The 16,422-nt window shown below is 28.8% G+C and overlaps 3 protein-coding genes across 6 annotated transcripts in view; 1 reads left to right on the top strand and 2 right to left on the bottom strand.

The window, feature by feature from the left end:
* LOC145191699 (mediator of RNA polymerase II transcription subunit 12-like protein) overlaps positions 1–8,880 on the bottom strand; it is a 30,022-nt gene extending 21,142 nt beyond the window's left edge. Inside the window, exons 1-16 of one of the 3 annotated variants that reach the window (XM_090066282.1) lie at positions 8,744–8,880; positions 8,215–8,277; positions 7,818–7,862; positions 7,082–7,186; positions 6,904–6,987; positions 6,722–6,808; positions 6,528–6,600; positions 6,257–6,408; positions 5,891–6,004; positions 5,419–5,546; positions 5,037–5,277; positions 2,750–2,849; positions 2,529–2,653; positions 926–1,063; positions 691–781; positions 278–459 (exon numbers count right to left, since the gene is read on the bottom strand). In XM_090066282.1, the coding sequence (XP_089922408.1) occupies positions 278–459; positions 691–781; positions 926–1,063; positions 2,529–2,653; positions 2,750–2,849; positions 5,037–5,277; positions 5,419–5,546; positions 5,891–6,004; positions 6,257–6,408; positions 6,528–6,600; positions 6,722–6,808; positions 6,904–6,987; positions 7,082–7,186; positions 7,818–7,862; positions 8,215–8,277; positions 8,744–8,836 (1,821 nt within the window). In that variant the 5' untranslated portion in view covers positions 8,837–8,880. Of the gene's footprint in view, positions 1–277; positions 460–595; positions 782–925; positions 1,064–2,528; positions 2,654–2,749; positions 2,850–5,036; positions 5,278–5,418; positions 5,547–5,890; positions 6,005–6,256; positions 6,409–6,527; positions 6,601–6,721; positions 6,809–6,903; positions 6,988–7,081; positions 7,187–7,817; positions 7,863–8,214; positions 8,309–8,743 lie in introns of all 3 variants that reach the window. The other 2 variants (XM_090066284.1, XM_090066283.1) reach the window with 2 other exon arrangements.
* The window catches only part of LOC149882154 (uncharacterized), a 145,684-nt gene that overhangs the window by 112,412 nt on the left and 16,850 nt on the right, over positions 1–16,422 (top strand). The window lies entirely within an intron of this gene.
* On the bottom strand, positions 13,005–16,355 carry LOC149882157 (uncharacterized). The gene is made up of 2 exons (XM_090065899.1): positions 14,862–16,355; positions 13,005–14,819 (listed from the first exon to the last, which is right to left on the bottom strand). The coding sequence occupies exons 1-2, from the start codon at positions 16,353–16,355 to the stop codon at positions 13,005–13,007; spliced, it is 3,309 nt and encodes a 1,102-aa protein (XP_089922025.1).

Raw genomic sequence — 16,422 nt, 5'->3', positions numbered from 1 at the left:
TTTATACATAATATTATACATAATAAATTTTTTGTTTAAAAAAACTGAACAACAAAAATAATCAAATGCCATTGGGGTTTTTAAAGTCTTTTTAAATTGCCCATTATTACTTAATTATCTTTAAAAAGATTTCTTGCACCTCAACTCACTTTTGTGATTATTTAATAATAGCATGTCATCCAATTACTACTTACTTTAAATAGGGCTACTTACATTTAAATTTGAGAAATAAGATAAAATTTAATACTGTATTTTAGAGAGAAGAAACAGTACTTACTTCACTTTTAATTTTTGTAATTTGTAACCCATAAACTTTGTTTATTGTCTCTGGTTTAAGAATTCCTCGAGAAACCATAGAACATAAAAATTTATCATGGCTGAAAACATGATAGCGAATTAATTCACCAAACAACAAAACCAAACACTTGAAAGAATCTTCAAACTGAACTTGAGAAATATCTAGAAATGTAATAAAAAAGTATGATTTCTTCTTGTGTAACATTTTTATTTATGTTTTAGTTTGGTCAAGTAACAATCTAATAAAGCCTTACCTAATAACACTTTACCTAACAATATCAAACCTTTATAACCTAACCTTTTGTATCAAAAAACATGTAGAAACTGTTGGGTCTTTGCAATACAAAAAATTGATAAACAGAGCCAAATTGTAAAAGACAAATAAAAATTCACCAATATCTTGGGAGAACTCATCTAAGAACTTGATTAGTGTATTATGAAATGGATAAATAGTTTCACCAGCTTGATTAATTTCAGAGTTGAACTAAAATTGAGAAAGAATTTACCACTATACTACAACAGTTAAATTGAAAGCTTTTAATACCATGCAAAATAAAAAAAAAAAAAACAACTTGTAATGATGTAAAAAATAAAAGTAAAAACTTAACAAAGAGAAATTTATACTTACTTTTTTAATAATGTATGTGTTTCTTAGCTTAATTACTGTTGCAGCAATTAATGGGCGATGAATTCCAAACCTTTTTTTGTTTGTACTCCAATTACATAGCAACAATATTGTATTTTCATCTGCTGCTGTTTGCAGATTCTAGAACAAAAAAAAGTGGATTCCTAAATATAAAAATTTATAATTGTAAGTAAAAAAATAACTTTTTTTGAATAACCTTTCTTAACAGCTTTTCTCCAAAAAAAAAAAAAAAATAGAATCAAAAGAAAACTGCTAACTTTCTCAGGGTGGGACACATTAAAAATGATGTAAATTCCTCTCAAAGAATTATTTTTCAAACTCACACACCAACAGTATTATGCAAATTAAATACATCAAACTTTTTTCTATTTTTGTTTTATTCCATGTTTTTCTGATAACTTAGCTTTTTAGTGATTACATGGATATATTAAAAAATAAAACAAAGATGAACAGGATACTGAGAAAAGTATCCAAAATATTAAAAAGGCTTGAGTTTCCTGATAAATCTTAACAAATAATAGCTACATCATGTAAATTAAATCAATCACAGTAAGCTGGATAGGAAAGCAGTACATTGCAATTGGTTGTTTGATTGCCATTAAAAAAAAGGAATAAGTATTTAAGAAAAAAAGAAATGGATAATTGATATCTGATACAGGGGAGTATCAAAAATCAAAAAAAAAACAAGTGACCAACTGATTAATGATTTAGCCAATATACATAATTTATTACTTTAATGCTTATGATGCTCAATAAAGTAAAGAGAAAAGATCTTGATAACTCAAATCTAAGTTATTTGTTAGATGCAGATAATATTCTTAGATGAGTCACTTTTTTAAGTGCAAGGTCAGAGATTCCAGTTTGTCATTTTGTTAGTGAGCCAATACAACCTGAACACATTGAACAACATAAAAAGCATCCCAAAAAGTTATTATGGTGATGTTTTTTGCTGCTGGACCAGCTACACTCTACCAGTATATGACATTTGATATACTCGCCCAGTATATGACATTTGATACACTCTACCAGTATATGACATATAACGTTTACAGGTTCTACAAACATAATTAATTCTTAAAGTATTTCTAAATGGGAAAGGAACTTTTCAACAAGATTTGGCTACATGTTATATATCCTGAAAACTTAAGAAACTGATGACAGACAACAACATTACTATATTTATATTGCCAGGCAACTCCCCAGATTTTAACTCAATCAAGAATTTCACATAAAATATTTGAGCAGGGGAAAAGTAACAAAACCTAATGAACTTTATTTTTTCATGTTTCTGACTAATGCAATAAATTAGCACAAGACTGTGTAATGAAGAGCTATTTGAATAATACAATTAGACAAAACATCTTTCAAAACTAAGTAATTTAAACAAATCCTTGACAAATAGCAAAGTATCACTTTATACTTAATTACTGGCAGTATTTTTTCATTTTTAACGAAAAACAAATTTATTATGTGTATTAGTTGCTTCTTTTATATAGATGGCAGGATAAAGAAATATCTAAAAGACCTAATAGTAAATTTATTATTAGTTTAAACTGATAATAAAAAAAGAATTTTAAAAAATTACATTATCATCAGCATAAAGATCTTCAGAAAACAGCAACTTATAAAGCTTTTCTCCAGTTCCAACTGATTCAGCACAACTGAAGTTTGTCTCATCCAGTATATCAAGCAAAGACATGCTCTCATCAGCTAAAATATAGAGAAAAAAAACAACAAATGACAATTTCTTTAAAGTTAAAATGTAAATTTTATTTGCAAATTTTAAAATTCCTTTTAAAAACATACACAACTCTAAACTTTGATATTCAGATGATCTCCATCTTTGCTCAATTAAAATGCTCCTCTGTCGAATACTGTTCTCTTTTTCCTCCAAACTCAATAATGTCTTTAAAAAAGAAAGCTATTATTAGATTGTATTTATATAAAAAACTTTTTGCTGCAGTAAAACAACAAGATTTTCTACTCATTTTTTTAAGGATAATAAAGTAAATGAAAAAACTAGTATTGGTTAAAGTTTTTTAAAACAAATTTAAAAAATTATCAAAGTATCAAAGGGAGATTGGCAGAGAATTAAACCTACTAAACTTCAGGATGGATACAAACCAGGTCAACATTTGTATAAGCAAGTGTGGGTCACAAAACAGGAACCAAACACTCTGCAGACCCATATTCAAAATGTTGTACATTTAATCAATCATATCAGAAGAATATCCTTTTAGTTCTTACTCAGAAATTATTAATAATAGCAATGACTTGAGAGTTATTGACAATCATACTATTATCAGCAACTCTCTTAACAATAAAAGAAAAAAATACCTGAGAAACTTGGAATAATTTTTTAAAGATTTATTACTGAGAAAAGTCAGTTTATAGAATGTAAATATTGCTAAATCAAACTTAAAGCTTCACCAAGTCATGAAATAATAGATAATCAGTTAACAAGAAAACTAATGGAAGTAAAGATTTAATGACACATTTTTAACAAAAAAATTCAATGTTGCTTTTTGATAGATATTTTTTATGATAATTCTTAATTCCATAGTATATACTCCATAGTATAATTGAACATGAAAAAGTTTTGAAACATGTAGGATTTAAAAACTTTGATATATATATATATATATATATATATATATATATATATATATATATATATATATATATATATATATATATATATATATATATATATATATATAATTTAGAAAAGATAATGTGGGACAGCACAAAAAGTTTTGGGAAACAATGATATAAAGCGTCAACAATCACAGTTGATAAAGGCACAGTTAATGATCTCATGCTTAATCTTCTCATAGACAAACTTCAAAATAGAGGCATATTACTAAATGAAAAGATATTTCATGCTACTGTATTGATACTTTAATTCTATTTTTAGTGGAAAAGGAAGGTTAGCTGTCATTGTACCAGGCTGCATGCAAATATATTGGGGGCATTGATGAGTATTTGAGGTTTGTTGTGGATGTAAAAGATAAATATTAATAGCTCTATTTTTCTGATAAATACTAATGCTACATAATTTTTCTCATAATAATTAACACTAAAATACAGCAAAAACTGCCACTTATATCCACCACAATTGGCTACTCTCAAAGATCAGTACCCAGGAGTACTTTTTCCCTTACATCCATACAGGGTAGCCACATCTGATCCTTTTTTGATTATTCCTCTACTATAAACAAAAGTTAATTACCAAGACATAACACAATCTCTTTGATGAAAAATCTTGATAAAAAACTTTAGTGACATTTGCTTGATTAAGGTTATTTTAAGAAGAAATGTTTATTTTTACACTATTCATAGTACTACTGTTTTCTCATTTTTCCACCACATTTTTTAATTTTAATAGTTAAAGATTATTTAATAGTACTTTTTAAAAAAAGACTTAACACTGATAGTTAAAGTAATCAAAGGACAATGTTATTCAAACAAAGAAAATTTTAAATTCTTTTTATTAGGAAATCTTTTTATTAGCCACTGCAGCATATCTGCTAGGATTGGAAAAAACAATTATTTCATCAACTTGTTTAAACAACAATTATTGATCATGCTTTTATAAGATAAAATAGGCATTTTAAACTAATATTTGAAATTTTATTAAATATAACATGATGTGGCCACTCAAGGGTTAAATAAAATAAATTATAAATGAAATTATAATTTTAAACAACAATGGGTTTAACTCAGTGGTTTCTCTGCTGGGTTGAATTCTGGACACAAGTAAGTATTAAGTTGGCACACATGCTCCTTTTGGCAATCTCTGACAACTGTATACTGAATAAAAGGGATTAACAATGTCAAGTTTGAGCCTTTAGACAAATTTTAGTTAAACACACAGACAATAGTGAATAAATACAGACTAAAAGGAGAATACAGACAATAGAACTTCAAGATAATGCTCCCAATGTTTAATTTGATATCTTTCAACTCAAACTGGATGGAATCTGGTAAGCAATATATCAAAAATATATATACCCTGTATTAAGAATATCATAGAATGAGAATTTTCATTTTTAATCAGCCTAAAAAAAAACAAAATATTCCAATGTTATACCATTTCATAGCGCTCTTTTTCTTCTGCATCATCAAAAATATCAGTACTCAACAAATCACTTGGTGCTACTGTCAGTTTATCGAGAGGAGATCCAACAACTTGGTCTTTGGCCGACTCCTTGACTATACTGTAAATTAGTGATGTTGGACAACGCAGTGTGATTGCTTGAATAATTCCAGAAAGAATTGTTATAATAGCATTATGCTGTTGACAGTTTTTGTATACCTTCATCATTGGATGTCTGCAAGTTTAAAGATGCATTTTTGTTAAAGTAAAGTTAATTTTTCAACCTTTATTGATTTAAGAAATAAAGTTCTGAAACTCAACATTTTTTACACAGACCTAAACTTACCAACTTCATATTATTAAAAAGAAAACCTACATTTTGCTTGATTGCTCATCTTCACATTTTATCAGTGATGTAGATAAGCTGAGATCATTAAACTTTTGGATGCAATGCGTTGCTAATGATCGAGCTAGAATTTGACTTTTTAAAATTGTCTCCAAGTGCTAAAAGTATAAAAATTGCTAAATGAAAAAAGTTTATTTTAACAAGATAACTGTAATGAACAGTTTTTAAATTTTTACTTTTAAAGTCTAATTATTTTTGGTACATTAAAAATTGTATTAAGGGAAAAAAAAATTTATATAAAACATTGATAAACTTTGTTATTAATGACACAAAGCATCATTAAAACAACATTTAAAAAAAAAAAAAAAACTGTAACAGGCAACATTTGATGTAAAAATTTCTCAATAGGTAAAGTACCTTAATTCTGTGTACTTAGTGCTTTGTATTATGCACCACTCTATGTTTAAAATTTTTTTCATAAATAGTTTTAAATAAAACTTACGCGTAGAACTAGAGGTAATACATATTTAAGCAATGTGTCATCTTTATTCACTTTGTATTTATCAATTAAATCAACCATCCAATTGAAAAATTCATGTTTATCAAGAAGTTCTTCCTAAGCATAAAAATATATAAACTTTAAATAATATTTCTAATTTTCATAATGTATTATAGTATAACTTAAAGATAATATTAGATTGTTTTTTCAAACATCATGCAACATTAATTAGATTTTCAATAAACATTTTTTAAAACTGAAACCAAATGCAAATCTCTGAATTAATATCACAAACCTGTTTAGTTCAAAGTGTGAATAAACAGAAATTTGGGTCATTGCATTGGAAAAAGGCAAATGCAAATGAAATACCTGTATCATCCACTCAGCAAGTTGAACAACATAAGACCAATTTTTGGATGCAATATCAATGTCTGACTTTTGAATCAAGTAAGACTGAGCAAACTGCTCTGAAAGTTTTATCAGCTGATCATGTAAAAACTTAATAATTGCTAACGTCCATTCTATAAAATATAACTACATGTATACAAAATTATGAAGATGGGTAAAAAGAATTAATAAAACTAGACTGAAAAATTACACGAAATACAATTTCAAAGAGAAACAAATTAGCAACAAATACCAGGGTAGGGATCAAGACTAACTCTCTTTTTCATTTTGTTTTCAGCAGTAGCAACTTGATGAGCATAAGTAATCTGTTAAAATGAGTTTTTCAATATATCAAATTAAAAGCAAACCAAAGAGTTTTTGAATCACGAAGAAGATAAGAAATCAAGAATAAAATACAAACAATATTTTTGTTTGCACCATTTTTACCTTTACAAACCAAGTTGCTCTTAACATAGGGACACCATACTCTGCAAGACATGAAAAAATTTCTTCTTTTTTGTTAAATATTGGAACCTAAATAAAACACAGGCTATAGATAAAACCACACAAAAAAGATTGTAACAAAATTTAATTCAAACTCAAATGATTGATAAAAGAAAATAGCTAACTTTTTTTGCAAGTAAACTTAATGATTTATTTGCTGCTAAGTCTGTCATCCAAGATGTTACTTGAGATTTATTTCTAGCAGTAACCTATAAAAATATGAAGCCATACTCAAGAATAGATTATGTACAAATATTATATTAAATGATGTTAACATTATAAGCTTTACTCTCGTATACTAACATGCCAAAAATGATCTTTGAGGTTTAAAAGGATTTTCTTCCTCGAGTCTTGTATTGTATTTACTTTTTGTTTTTGAGATAGAATCTTATTGAATTGAGCAGCAAACTAAAATTTAAAAAATTTTTAGTTAAATTTATTCAACAAACTATTATTTAATGAAGAAATGATAAATAATCAAATTTTCCTACACACTGAAGAATCTTCAGCAGCATAAAATGTGTAAAGCAATTTAAAAAATAACGCAGTAAATGATTAAAACAAATAGCACTTTAGGGACATTATTTTGGAGCAGTATTTGACATTCAACTAAGAATGGTGGAAATAATAGATGTAGAAAAGTAATGACAGGAAAATAAACACTGAAAAATCAAGTTTATTTGACTTATTTGACAGTCATTTAAACATAAAACTAAGTGCACATTATCTAAACCATTAAAACAACATTTAGTAATATATCTTGAAAAATATAGAAAGAGAAAATTAGCTTCAAAAAATTAAGCTTTAGGTTGTATAGTTGAATCATAACTATTCATTATACTATTAACTATTCATTTTCTATTCATTATAAAGCAGTACTTACAAAAATTAAATTTTTGAAAGTACTGCTTTATAATGAATAGAAAAACTGTAATTGCAATTCTTTTAAATCAAACCCTACTTTTAAATACTTTCATTAAAATTCTTTTAATGTTAACTTAATTTAAAAATTCTATTATCTAATATGTAAAAATTATACCCTGGACAGATTTACTTGATATGCTGCTTCTTTGGCAGATCCATGCTAAAATAGGAAAGTACAAAAAGTTAAAATGTATAAATGAATAATGTAAAAAGTATATAATTCAAAATATAATGGCAAAATTTCAAAAAAGTATAACTCAATAATGAAGGTTATAATTAGTTACTTTCAAGAAAGACAGGACAGAGTTTATAATACTTAAAAGATGTTAAAACAAATTTAGCTCCTCAATCAGAATCTGTTATATTCTTCCAAGACATCTTTAGGTGATGGTATATCCAAAATTAGTGTAGTCATTATTTTTAAAAGAAACGGTAATTAATAACTTCAAAAAATTTCAACCTTTTTATATTTACATACTTCATTAAAATAACCTTTTAATATTACTTCATACCTCATTGCTTACAGCCAATTTATTGACAAAGCCACGTTTAACATTTGATTCACAAAGATCATCCTAATAATACCAATAGACTTATGAGCAACTTCTAAAAGTTTGAAAAACTAAATGTTCACAAAAAAATTCCAAAAGTGGTGTGGCAAAAAATATTGAAATTTTTATTTTCAAAAGATGATATGATAAGAATAAATGAGAAATAAGTAACAGGATGAGTAGAGAGGCAAAACTACATCATTTTCAGTTATATTTTTGAAAAAAGGAAAAAATTTTTAAAATAAGATATAGAAAATGCATGGTCTTAAAGAAAAGAAAATAGACATAAATATAAGCAAGCTGTTAAAAGCAAATCTAAAACAATGGGTCATTAATATTTTTCAAAGATTTGATGTCAACAGGTGATAAATATATGGTGTAAAAAACTGCCAAAATTATAACTTGAACCTAAAATTTTTTTCTTTTTATCATCTCAGTTCAATTTCTTATATGATAATTATAGGACTTTTTAGAAACTTGAAGATTTTACCTCTTCTTGTTTGATATCTTGTGGATAAATATCAGGAATACCAAGCCTTGACTTTTTCAATGGCCTCATAAAAGATTCAATATTAATAGCCATTGTTTTTTAATTGATAGAGCTAAATTTAAATAAAGTAATTTTAAATTACATGGTTATTTTAAGTATCATTAAGGAATTTTTACACCTTACCCAAAAATACATGCATTTTTAAATAACTTTATTATTTTACCAAAAAGTTTAGATTTCAAAAGGATAAAAAAAAAATTCGCTTCTAAACACAATAAAGTTAACATATTTAAGAGTATTTATATGTTTTCTTATCTAAAAACAATAAATAAAAACTGAGTTTCTCCTTTTGCTCAGTAAAGACATTTATGACTATAAGTGTCTGCATGTTGACAAATGAAGTTTGATAAGCAACAAGATGTTGTTACTCTGGGTTTAGCTGTAAAACTTTAAATGTTTTTGAGCAATATCAAACATTTATATAAATAAGCTAATTATTCAGCTCTTTAACATAAATTTTTAATTGAAATAAAGATTTTTACATATAGCTCAATGTAAATAGAAGAATATATATTCTATACACTCTTTACTCATATTTTTTGCATTTGCATTTATAAAACAGAAATACATATATGTACTCACCGACCTAGGAATGCACCAAGAAAGAATAGTTATCTATAAAATTACCTTTGTTATTACCCTAAAAAACTGTCTATTATTTTCAGTTTTCTAATATTTATGCAAAACACAATTTGGAAAAAAATTGTTTTTTGTTGTGCCAGAATCGTCGATATCGTAAATTCATAAAAAAAAAAAAAATAGTAAAATAGCTTCTTCAGATTCGAGGATCTAAGACTGGATTTTGATTAAAAAAAAAAATAATAATAATAATAATAATAACATATAAACTATAAATTTAACAATTAACATCAAAAATTAAAGGAAAATAATTTGGAGATTTATCCGAAAACCTCACAAAAAGAACTCCACTTAATTGCCAAACAACTTCCTTAACTGTTGTTAAAAATACTTTGAGCTGATGCGAGAGAGCGTCTCCTGTTCACATTTTTCAGAACCTAAAAACGTATATTTCGATATCAAGTTAAAACATCCGCAGAATAATCAATAAATATAAAGCTTTTATTTTTCCCAGTCCCGGTAGTTCCGAACGATCGGAAGAGTTTTTAGGTGAATATGACTAAATTTGTTTCCAATAATTTTTTAATGGTTTTACATTATTCGTAATTGTTTCCAAAGTAAATTTATATCAAGGTAGGGAAGACATTTACTAAATGGACTTTGTACCGAATGAAGCTTTACAAAAAAAAATATAAAGCTCGATTACTCAGATAAACAAAATAGTTTATGAAAATAACCAGTTAAACCAATTTTTTTTAAAACAAATGCAGTTGAATCTCTTTTTTTTTTTTTTTTTTTGGTGAGGGGTGGGTGTGTGCTTAACCGTGTGTGCCATTAACCCTTTATTGTCCACGGGATCCATTTGAATATCATCACTTTATATTAAAAAAAACAACAAATGTTTACATAGCAATTTTCTGTTTTTGTTGTTGTTATGCAAATTACCATTATAAATTCTATCCATTGTTACTTTTCCAACAGCTTCTGTATTGCTTTTCGTAATAACATCATCATCAGATTTTCTTCTAAGCGTAAGTGATGGTATCCATATGGATCCCGTGAACAACAAAGGGTCAATGTTATTGTATCACCTACAGTTCTTCGATAATAAGAGTTTGAATCTATTTTCAAATAGGCGAATAGGCTATATGAAGAAATAAAAAAGCTTTGATGATGGTATATAATTTTTTAAAGTTTTACGCCATGTATTTTTATTAAAAACACACTATTATATAACAAAAACGAAAGTTTTTACATTTAAAGTTACTGAAAGGTGAGGTAATATTGACAGAAAGAAAACAAATAACTGCAAGCGGAAAAAAAAAGAACGAGGTGGGAAAATAAAGATCAGTTTTATAGGTGCCATTTACCACTAATGCTTACCTTTCTTCATTTAGATTTACAGTTTATTTTAGCATGTTAAATTTACACAAACATTCGATTCAAAAATTTCTCACTTTCAGCATATTTCAATATGAAAAATTGGCGAGCGGTACGGCTAATTTGTAGTGTTGTGGCCGAAACTTAAAATTGTAATTAACTTAACTAAAAAAAACCGTAAATAAATTTAGTCGACTAACTTTTTAGTCAAACTAAATTTAGTCGGATAACTTTTTTTGTCTAACTAAAATTAGTCGACTGACATTTTAGCGCAACTAAAATTAGTCGACTAACTTTTTAGTTTAGCTAAAATTAGTCGACTAAGAATTTAGTCTATTATAAATTACTCGACTTACTTTTTAGTCTAACTAAAATTAGTCCGACTATATTTAGTATAACTAAAGTTAGTCGACTGACATTTTAGCGTAACTAATATTAGTCAACTAACTTTTTAGTCTAACTAAATTTAGTCGAATACATTTTTAACTTGCTAAAAATATATTGTTGCTGTTACCCAAAAAATACTTTTTTAAAATCTTGCTATGCGTTAGTTGTGAAGTGGTTTGAGCGCCATGTTTTTCATTACAAATTGCTGTAAGTTACAATTTACATCTACAGCGCATCTGTTTCAAGGTTTGATTTTTAGAGTTTTTCGGGTTTTTGGAGAAAGGTTTGCGACATATACACTTGGAATTTTACAATAAAATTTATCTAATTAGTACCCCGTTATTGTTGTACTTGTTTTAAATTTCGATGAAAAGCGGTTCAGATCTGGATTTTTTCAATTTCTAATTAAAGTGAATTATGAATTATAAAACACATGTGAAATCAATTTATAAAAAAAAAATGGTACCATATTTTGTTTTTCTTTTAAAAATTATTATTAAAATGATAATAACTAATTATGCTTTCGGTATAAAATATCAGCTGTTTTTGACGGAGTTGTTCTGCTAACAAACCAATTTTTATTTAATTCAATAAAAGAAAATTTGGGGCAATACTAGGTACAAACAAAACATTTTTATTACCTAATTGTCACAAATTATAATACGAATTTTAAATTTCTTAAAAACAATAAATTTTAACGAATGTCTTTAAATTGATTTATTTGTCATAATTCATATTATGTTCATATAATTTCATGGTATAGGTTATTCAGTTTTTTTTAGCACTAAATCTTGTTTTAGTCAACTAATTTTAGTTAGACTAAAAAGTTAGTCGGCTAATTTTAGACTAAAATGTTAGTCGACTAAATTTAGTTAGACTAAGAAGTTAATCGACTAATTTTAGTTAGACTAAAAAGTTAGTCGACTAATTTTAGACTAAAATGTTAGTCGACTAAATTTAGTTAGACTAAGAAGTTAATCAACTAATTTTAGTTAGACTAAAAAGTTAGTCGGCTAATTTTAGTTAGACTAAAACTAACCTTAACTTCCACCCCTACTAATTTATCATTTTTTTTGGACTTAGCACTCCAAAATCTTAACAATCAGGCTAAATCCTTAAAAAAAAAGTTTTTTTATCGCTGGCCTGTTTCATTAGTCCTTTATGTTGTCTACAGCTCTTAATTAATGATAGTCTGTAGTAGAGATGTCTAGCAAATCTGAATGATGAGTCAAAACAATTTACTCAAGTCTCATCATCTTCTTTTGAATCTTTTTCGCCAAATGTTGTCTGAAGTTGGCGTGGAGCGGAAGAACCTTCATTGGATTTAGCAACGCTGGGCGAGATATTTCTGTATTGATTAGTTGAATAGAATGAAAGCATCAATATCTTTTATTTTCCTATGATATGGAAAAGACTATTAAATCACCATGATGATAGCAAATTTCTGCTTAATTGATAACTGTGGATTTACTACAAAGAATAAACACAAGATCATCTGAACTGTAACAGTTCTCAAACCAGTAGTGATCCGAAGGTGATCAAGATTAATACCGATTGCGTATTATATTATTTTTTGAAGATCAACACCGCTTTTGTTACTTTTTAATCAACATATTCTTAATAAATTTTTACTCTATTTATACAGTTTTGATCGGTTAAAAATAGCTTAATTATTTTTATCAATCTTCATAAATGGGCTATATATAGCACTTATGGTAAAGCACCCAAATACCACAACCACGCATGATTAAGATCGGAATGTCCCATAATAAGCTAAGTTACAAAAATAGCGTTAACGTAAATTTCTTCCGATCATTCTCCCCCTCTTTGATAGACTCCAGTCTATCAAACCTTTTCAATTATCGAACTCAAGAAGACACAATCTTGTAATTGGTCGTATAAATTCTTTTTCGCCAATTTTAACTTTTACAACTCTTACACGTCCATCTTTTCCTTCAAATACTTCTGTAATTCTACCAAGCGGCCAATGTCCTCTGGCTGTATCCGGAGAAATGACTAATACAATATCATCTATTTTCATTCTTCGGCTTTCTTGATTCCATTTATACCGCTTTGATAAAGAGGGAAGCCATTCTCGCAACCATCTTTTCCAAAAGTGACGTAATAATTCTTGTACTCGACGCCAACGTGTTTTAGGATGATAGTTTTTTGATTGACTTGAGTCGGGAGCGAATTGTCCTCCCACTTGTCCAGTTAAAAAATGATTAGGAGTCAATGGAACATCATCTTTTATATCAGCACTCTGATACGTTAATGGGCGGGAGTTCAATAAACTCTCAGCACCTGTAAAGGCCGTATGGAGTTCTTCATCAGTAATATCGGCCTTTTCAAGTATTCCAGATACTGCACGTTTTGCAGCCTTGATCATTATTTTGAACACACCACCAAGATGAGGTCCTAGTGGAGCGTTAAAGTACCACTTGATTCCTTTATCAGCTGTAGAGTAGGTAATTTTATTCTTATCTAAGCTATTGACAAGTTCTTTTAGTTCACGAGATCCAACAAAATTTGTTCCATTGTCCGTCAAAACTTCCAGTGGTAATCCTCTTCTATTCACCATTCGAAAAAAGGCATTGAGGAATGAATTTGTATCTAAATTATAAGCTATCTCGAGATGTACTGCTCGTGATAGTAAACAGGTAAACAAGCATAAGTATCTTTTTTGTCGTGTCCTCCCTCTACCTTGCATCGTTAGAAATGGCCCAGCAAAATCAATGCCAATTCGGGCAAACGCACGTAGTGGTTCCTTAAAGCGAATTGCTGGCAGAGGAGCCATAAGCTGTTGAGCAGGTTTACATTTTCTTCTTCTAGATTTGTTGCATTTTGCTTCTGCATCGCGGATTTCTTCTCGTCCTCGTATAATCCAATATCGTTCTGATAATTTTGTGAGTAACTGATTTGTTCCCATTACATGATTTCCTTCTTCATGGTAATGTTTAACAATCAATTTTGTAACCGCATGACCTCTCGGCAAAATGATTGGATGCTTAACATCGTAAGGCAAGTAGTAAGCATTTTGTAATCGACTACAAGAGCGTAATAAGCCATATTCATCAATTTGTGGATTTAAAGATATAATTTTGCTTGATACTGATATTGTTTTTCCTTTTTTAAGGTTGTTATATTCTTCTTTGAAGCTTTCCTGTTGAGCTTTAACAATAATTTCCTTTTCGCTTTCATGATATTCATCAGCTGTTATATCACCTATCATACGCAAATCAATTTTACATCGACAGTTCTTTATAAATCGATACATCCATCCGTTAACTCTGACAAGTCTTTTCCAACATGAGAATTGGTTTATATCAAGCAATTGATTTACTACTTCGGAAGATAATGCGAAATTTATTAACACAGCGTTTTTCTTTACTTCAATTGAAGCTTCATGTGTGATTTCAACGTGATTCTGAGGCCATTTTTCCTCTAAAGAATTCAGAAAACTTGGTCCATGCCACCATACATTATTGTTTTTTAACTCATTCACCGATGTTCCTCGAGATAATAAGTCGGCTATATTAGTTTTTGTAGGTATGTACCTCCATTGTTTTAGTTCAGTCTTTGATTGAATGAGTCCGACACGATTAGCAACAAATGGTTTCAACTTTCGACTGTGATTCCTTATCCACCATAAAACGTTAAGACTATCACACTATATAGTTACGTCTTTAATTTCAAGCTTCAAGGCCTTAACAATCTTCTCTGCAAGTCGTAAACCGAGAACAGCTCCAAGTAACTCCAGTCTTGGTATACTGATAGACTGCAATGGACTTACTCGGGCCTTTGACATTATGACTACACAGGTCACTTCTCCTGTGTCATACAAACATTGTTGATAAGCAACAGCATCGTATGCTTTACAAGACGCATCCGTAAAAACGTGTATGGATCGGTTTACAACTGTCGAAGTTGTTTGTAAACATCTAGGAATGTTTATCATAGAAAGATCTTTTAATTCTTGAAACCATTGATCAACATTTTTCAAAATCCTATCCGGAATTCGATCATCCCACTCAATTCCGTCAATCCACAACTCTTGCATAATTATTTTTATTCGAATGATGTATGGTGATAAAAAACCCAATGGATCGAACAAAGTTGCCATTTTTTTTAACAAAAATCTTTTTGTATATACCGCATTTTCTTCTGTAGCGACGGAATGAAAAGTAAATAAATCAGGTTTTGCTTCCCAGACAACTCCAAGCGTTTTCATGGCAGGTAATTCTCCAGAATCTAAGTTTATATGTTCTGCACGATCATTTTCGGGTGTTATTTTAAGAACTTTGACCGAGTTTGAAAGCCATTTTCGTGCAAACATTTCGGCTGAACTCCATAGTAGCGTGAGTTCTTTGTACAATTGAATTCCTTCTTTTTCATCAACTACAGAAATTATTGTATCGTCCATGTAAGTTGCTTCAAGAACAGCTTCAGAAGCTAAAGGAAATGTTTGTGCATACTTTTTTGCGTGTTCTTGTGTTACAAATTGAGCCATGAAAGGCGCTGAGTTGATCCCAAAAACCAGTCGATTAAACTGAAACACATCAGGCTCAGCAGTTGGATCCAAATTTCTCCATAGAATTCGTTGGTACCTTCGATCATCTTTATGTATTCCGATTCTTAAATACATTTCTGCTATATCGCAAGCTAAAGCGACTGGATATTTTCGAAATCGAAGTAAAACTGTTACAAGATCTTGTTGAAGTTTTGGTCCTTGGTAGATAAAGTCGTTAATGGATTTACCAATGTATTTTGCAGATCCATCGAACACTATTCTGACTTTTGTGGTTGATTTTTCGGGACGGAGAATTGGGAAATGTGGTAAGTACCAACCATCTCCTAGATTCTTTTTATCAATTTTCTCCAAGTATTCCTTTTCTAGATACTGTTTAATAATTTTGTTATACTCATCTCCGAGACTTTGGTTTTTCATTAGACGTTTTTCCGTGTTTTGTAGTCTGTTTAACGCCATTATATAATTATCATCCAGCTGTCTATTTTCTTTCCATGGTAATTTTAGCTCATATCTTCCGTTTTCTATTTTCAGCGAACTTGTAACTATATTAAGGGCGGTAGTGTCTTCTGGGCTTGTTATCATTTTTTTAAATTGCATCTCTTCTTCACCTTCAATTGTCCATAACTTTTTAATGGTGTCATTCGCATCTTCTATTTCCTTTGCTTTTGGTATCATTTTCGTAAAGTGTGTTTGAAGGGATCCTCCAGTGCCGCCAATGCATGTCCATCCAAGCGGTGTTAGC

This window comes from Hydra viridissima, unplaced genomic scaffold (genome assembly GCF_058129835.1).
Source record: "Hydra viridissima isolate aposymbiotic clone 2 unplaced genomic scaffold, HvirCarnegie_v1 scaffold_11, whole genome shotgun sequence".
NCBI lineage: Eukaryota > Metazoa > Cnidaria > Hydrozoa > Anthoathecata > Hydridae > Hydra > Hydra viridissima.
Note: the sequence above shows the minus strand (reverse complement) of the source record. Positions and strands in the feature narration are given on the sequence as shown.

Excerpts from the sequence above, each read along its gene's own strand:
- LOC149882157 (XM_090065899.1), bottom strand. The coding sequence starts at position 16,355 with ATGATACCAAAAGCAAAGGAAATAGAAGATGCGAATGACACCATTAAA. Across the intron at positions 14,820-14,861 it reads TACGACTTGCAGAGAAGATT|TGTGATAGTCTTAACGTTTT; the intron begins GTTAAGGCCTTG and ends GTAACTATATAG.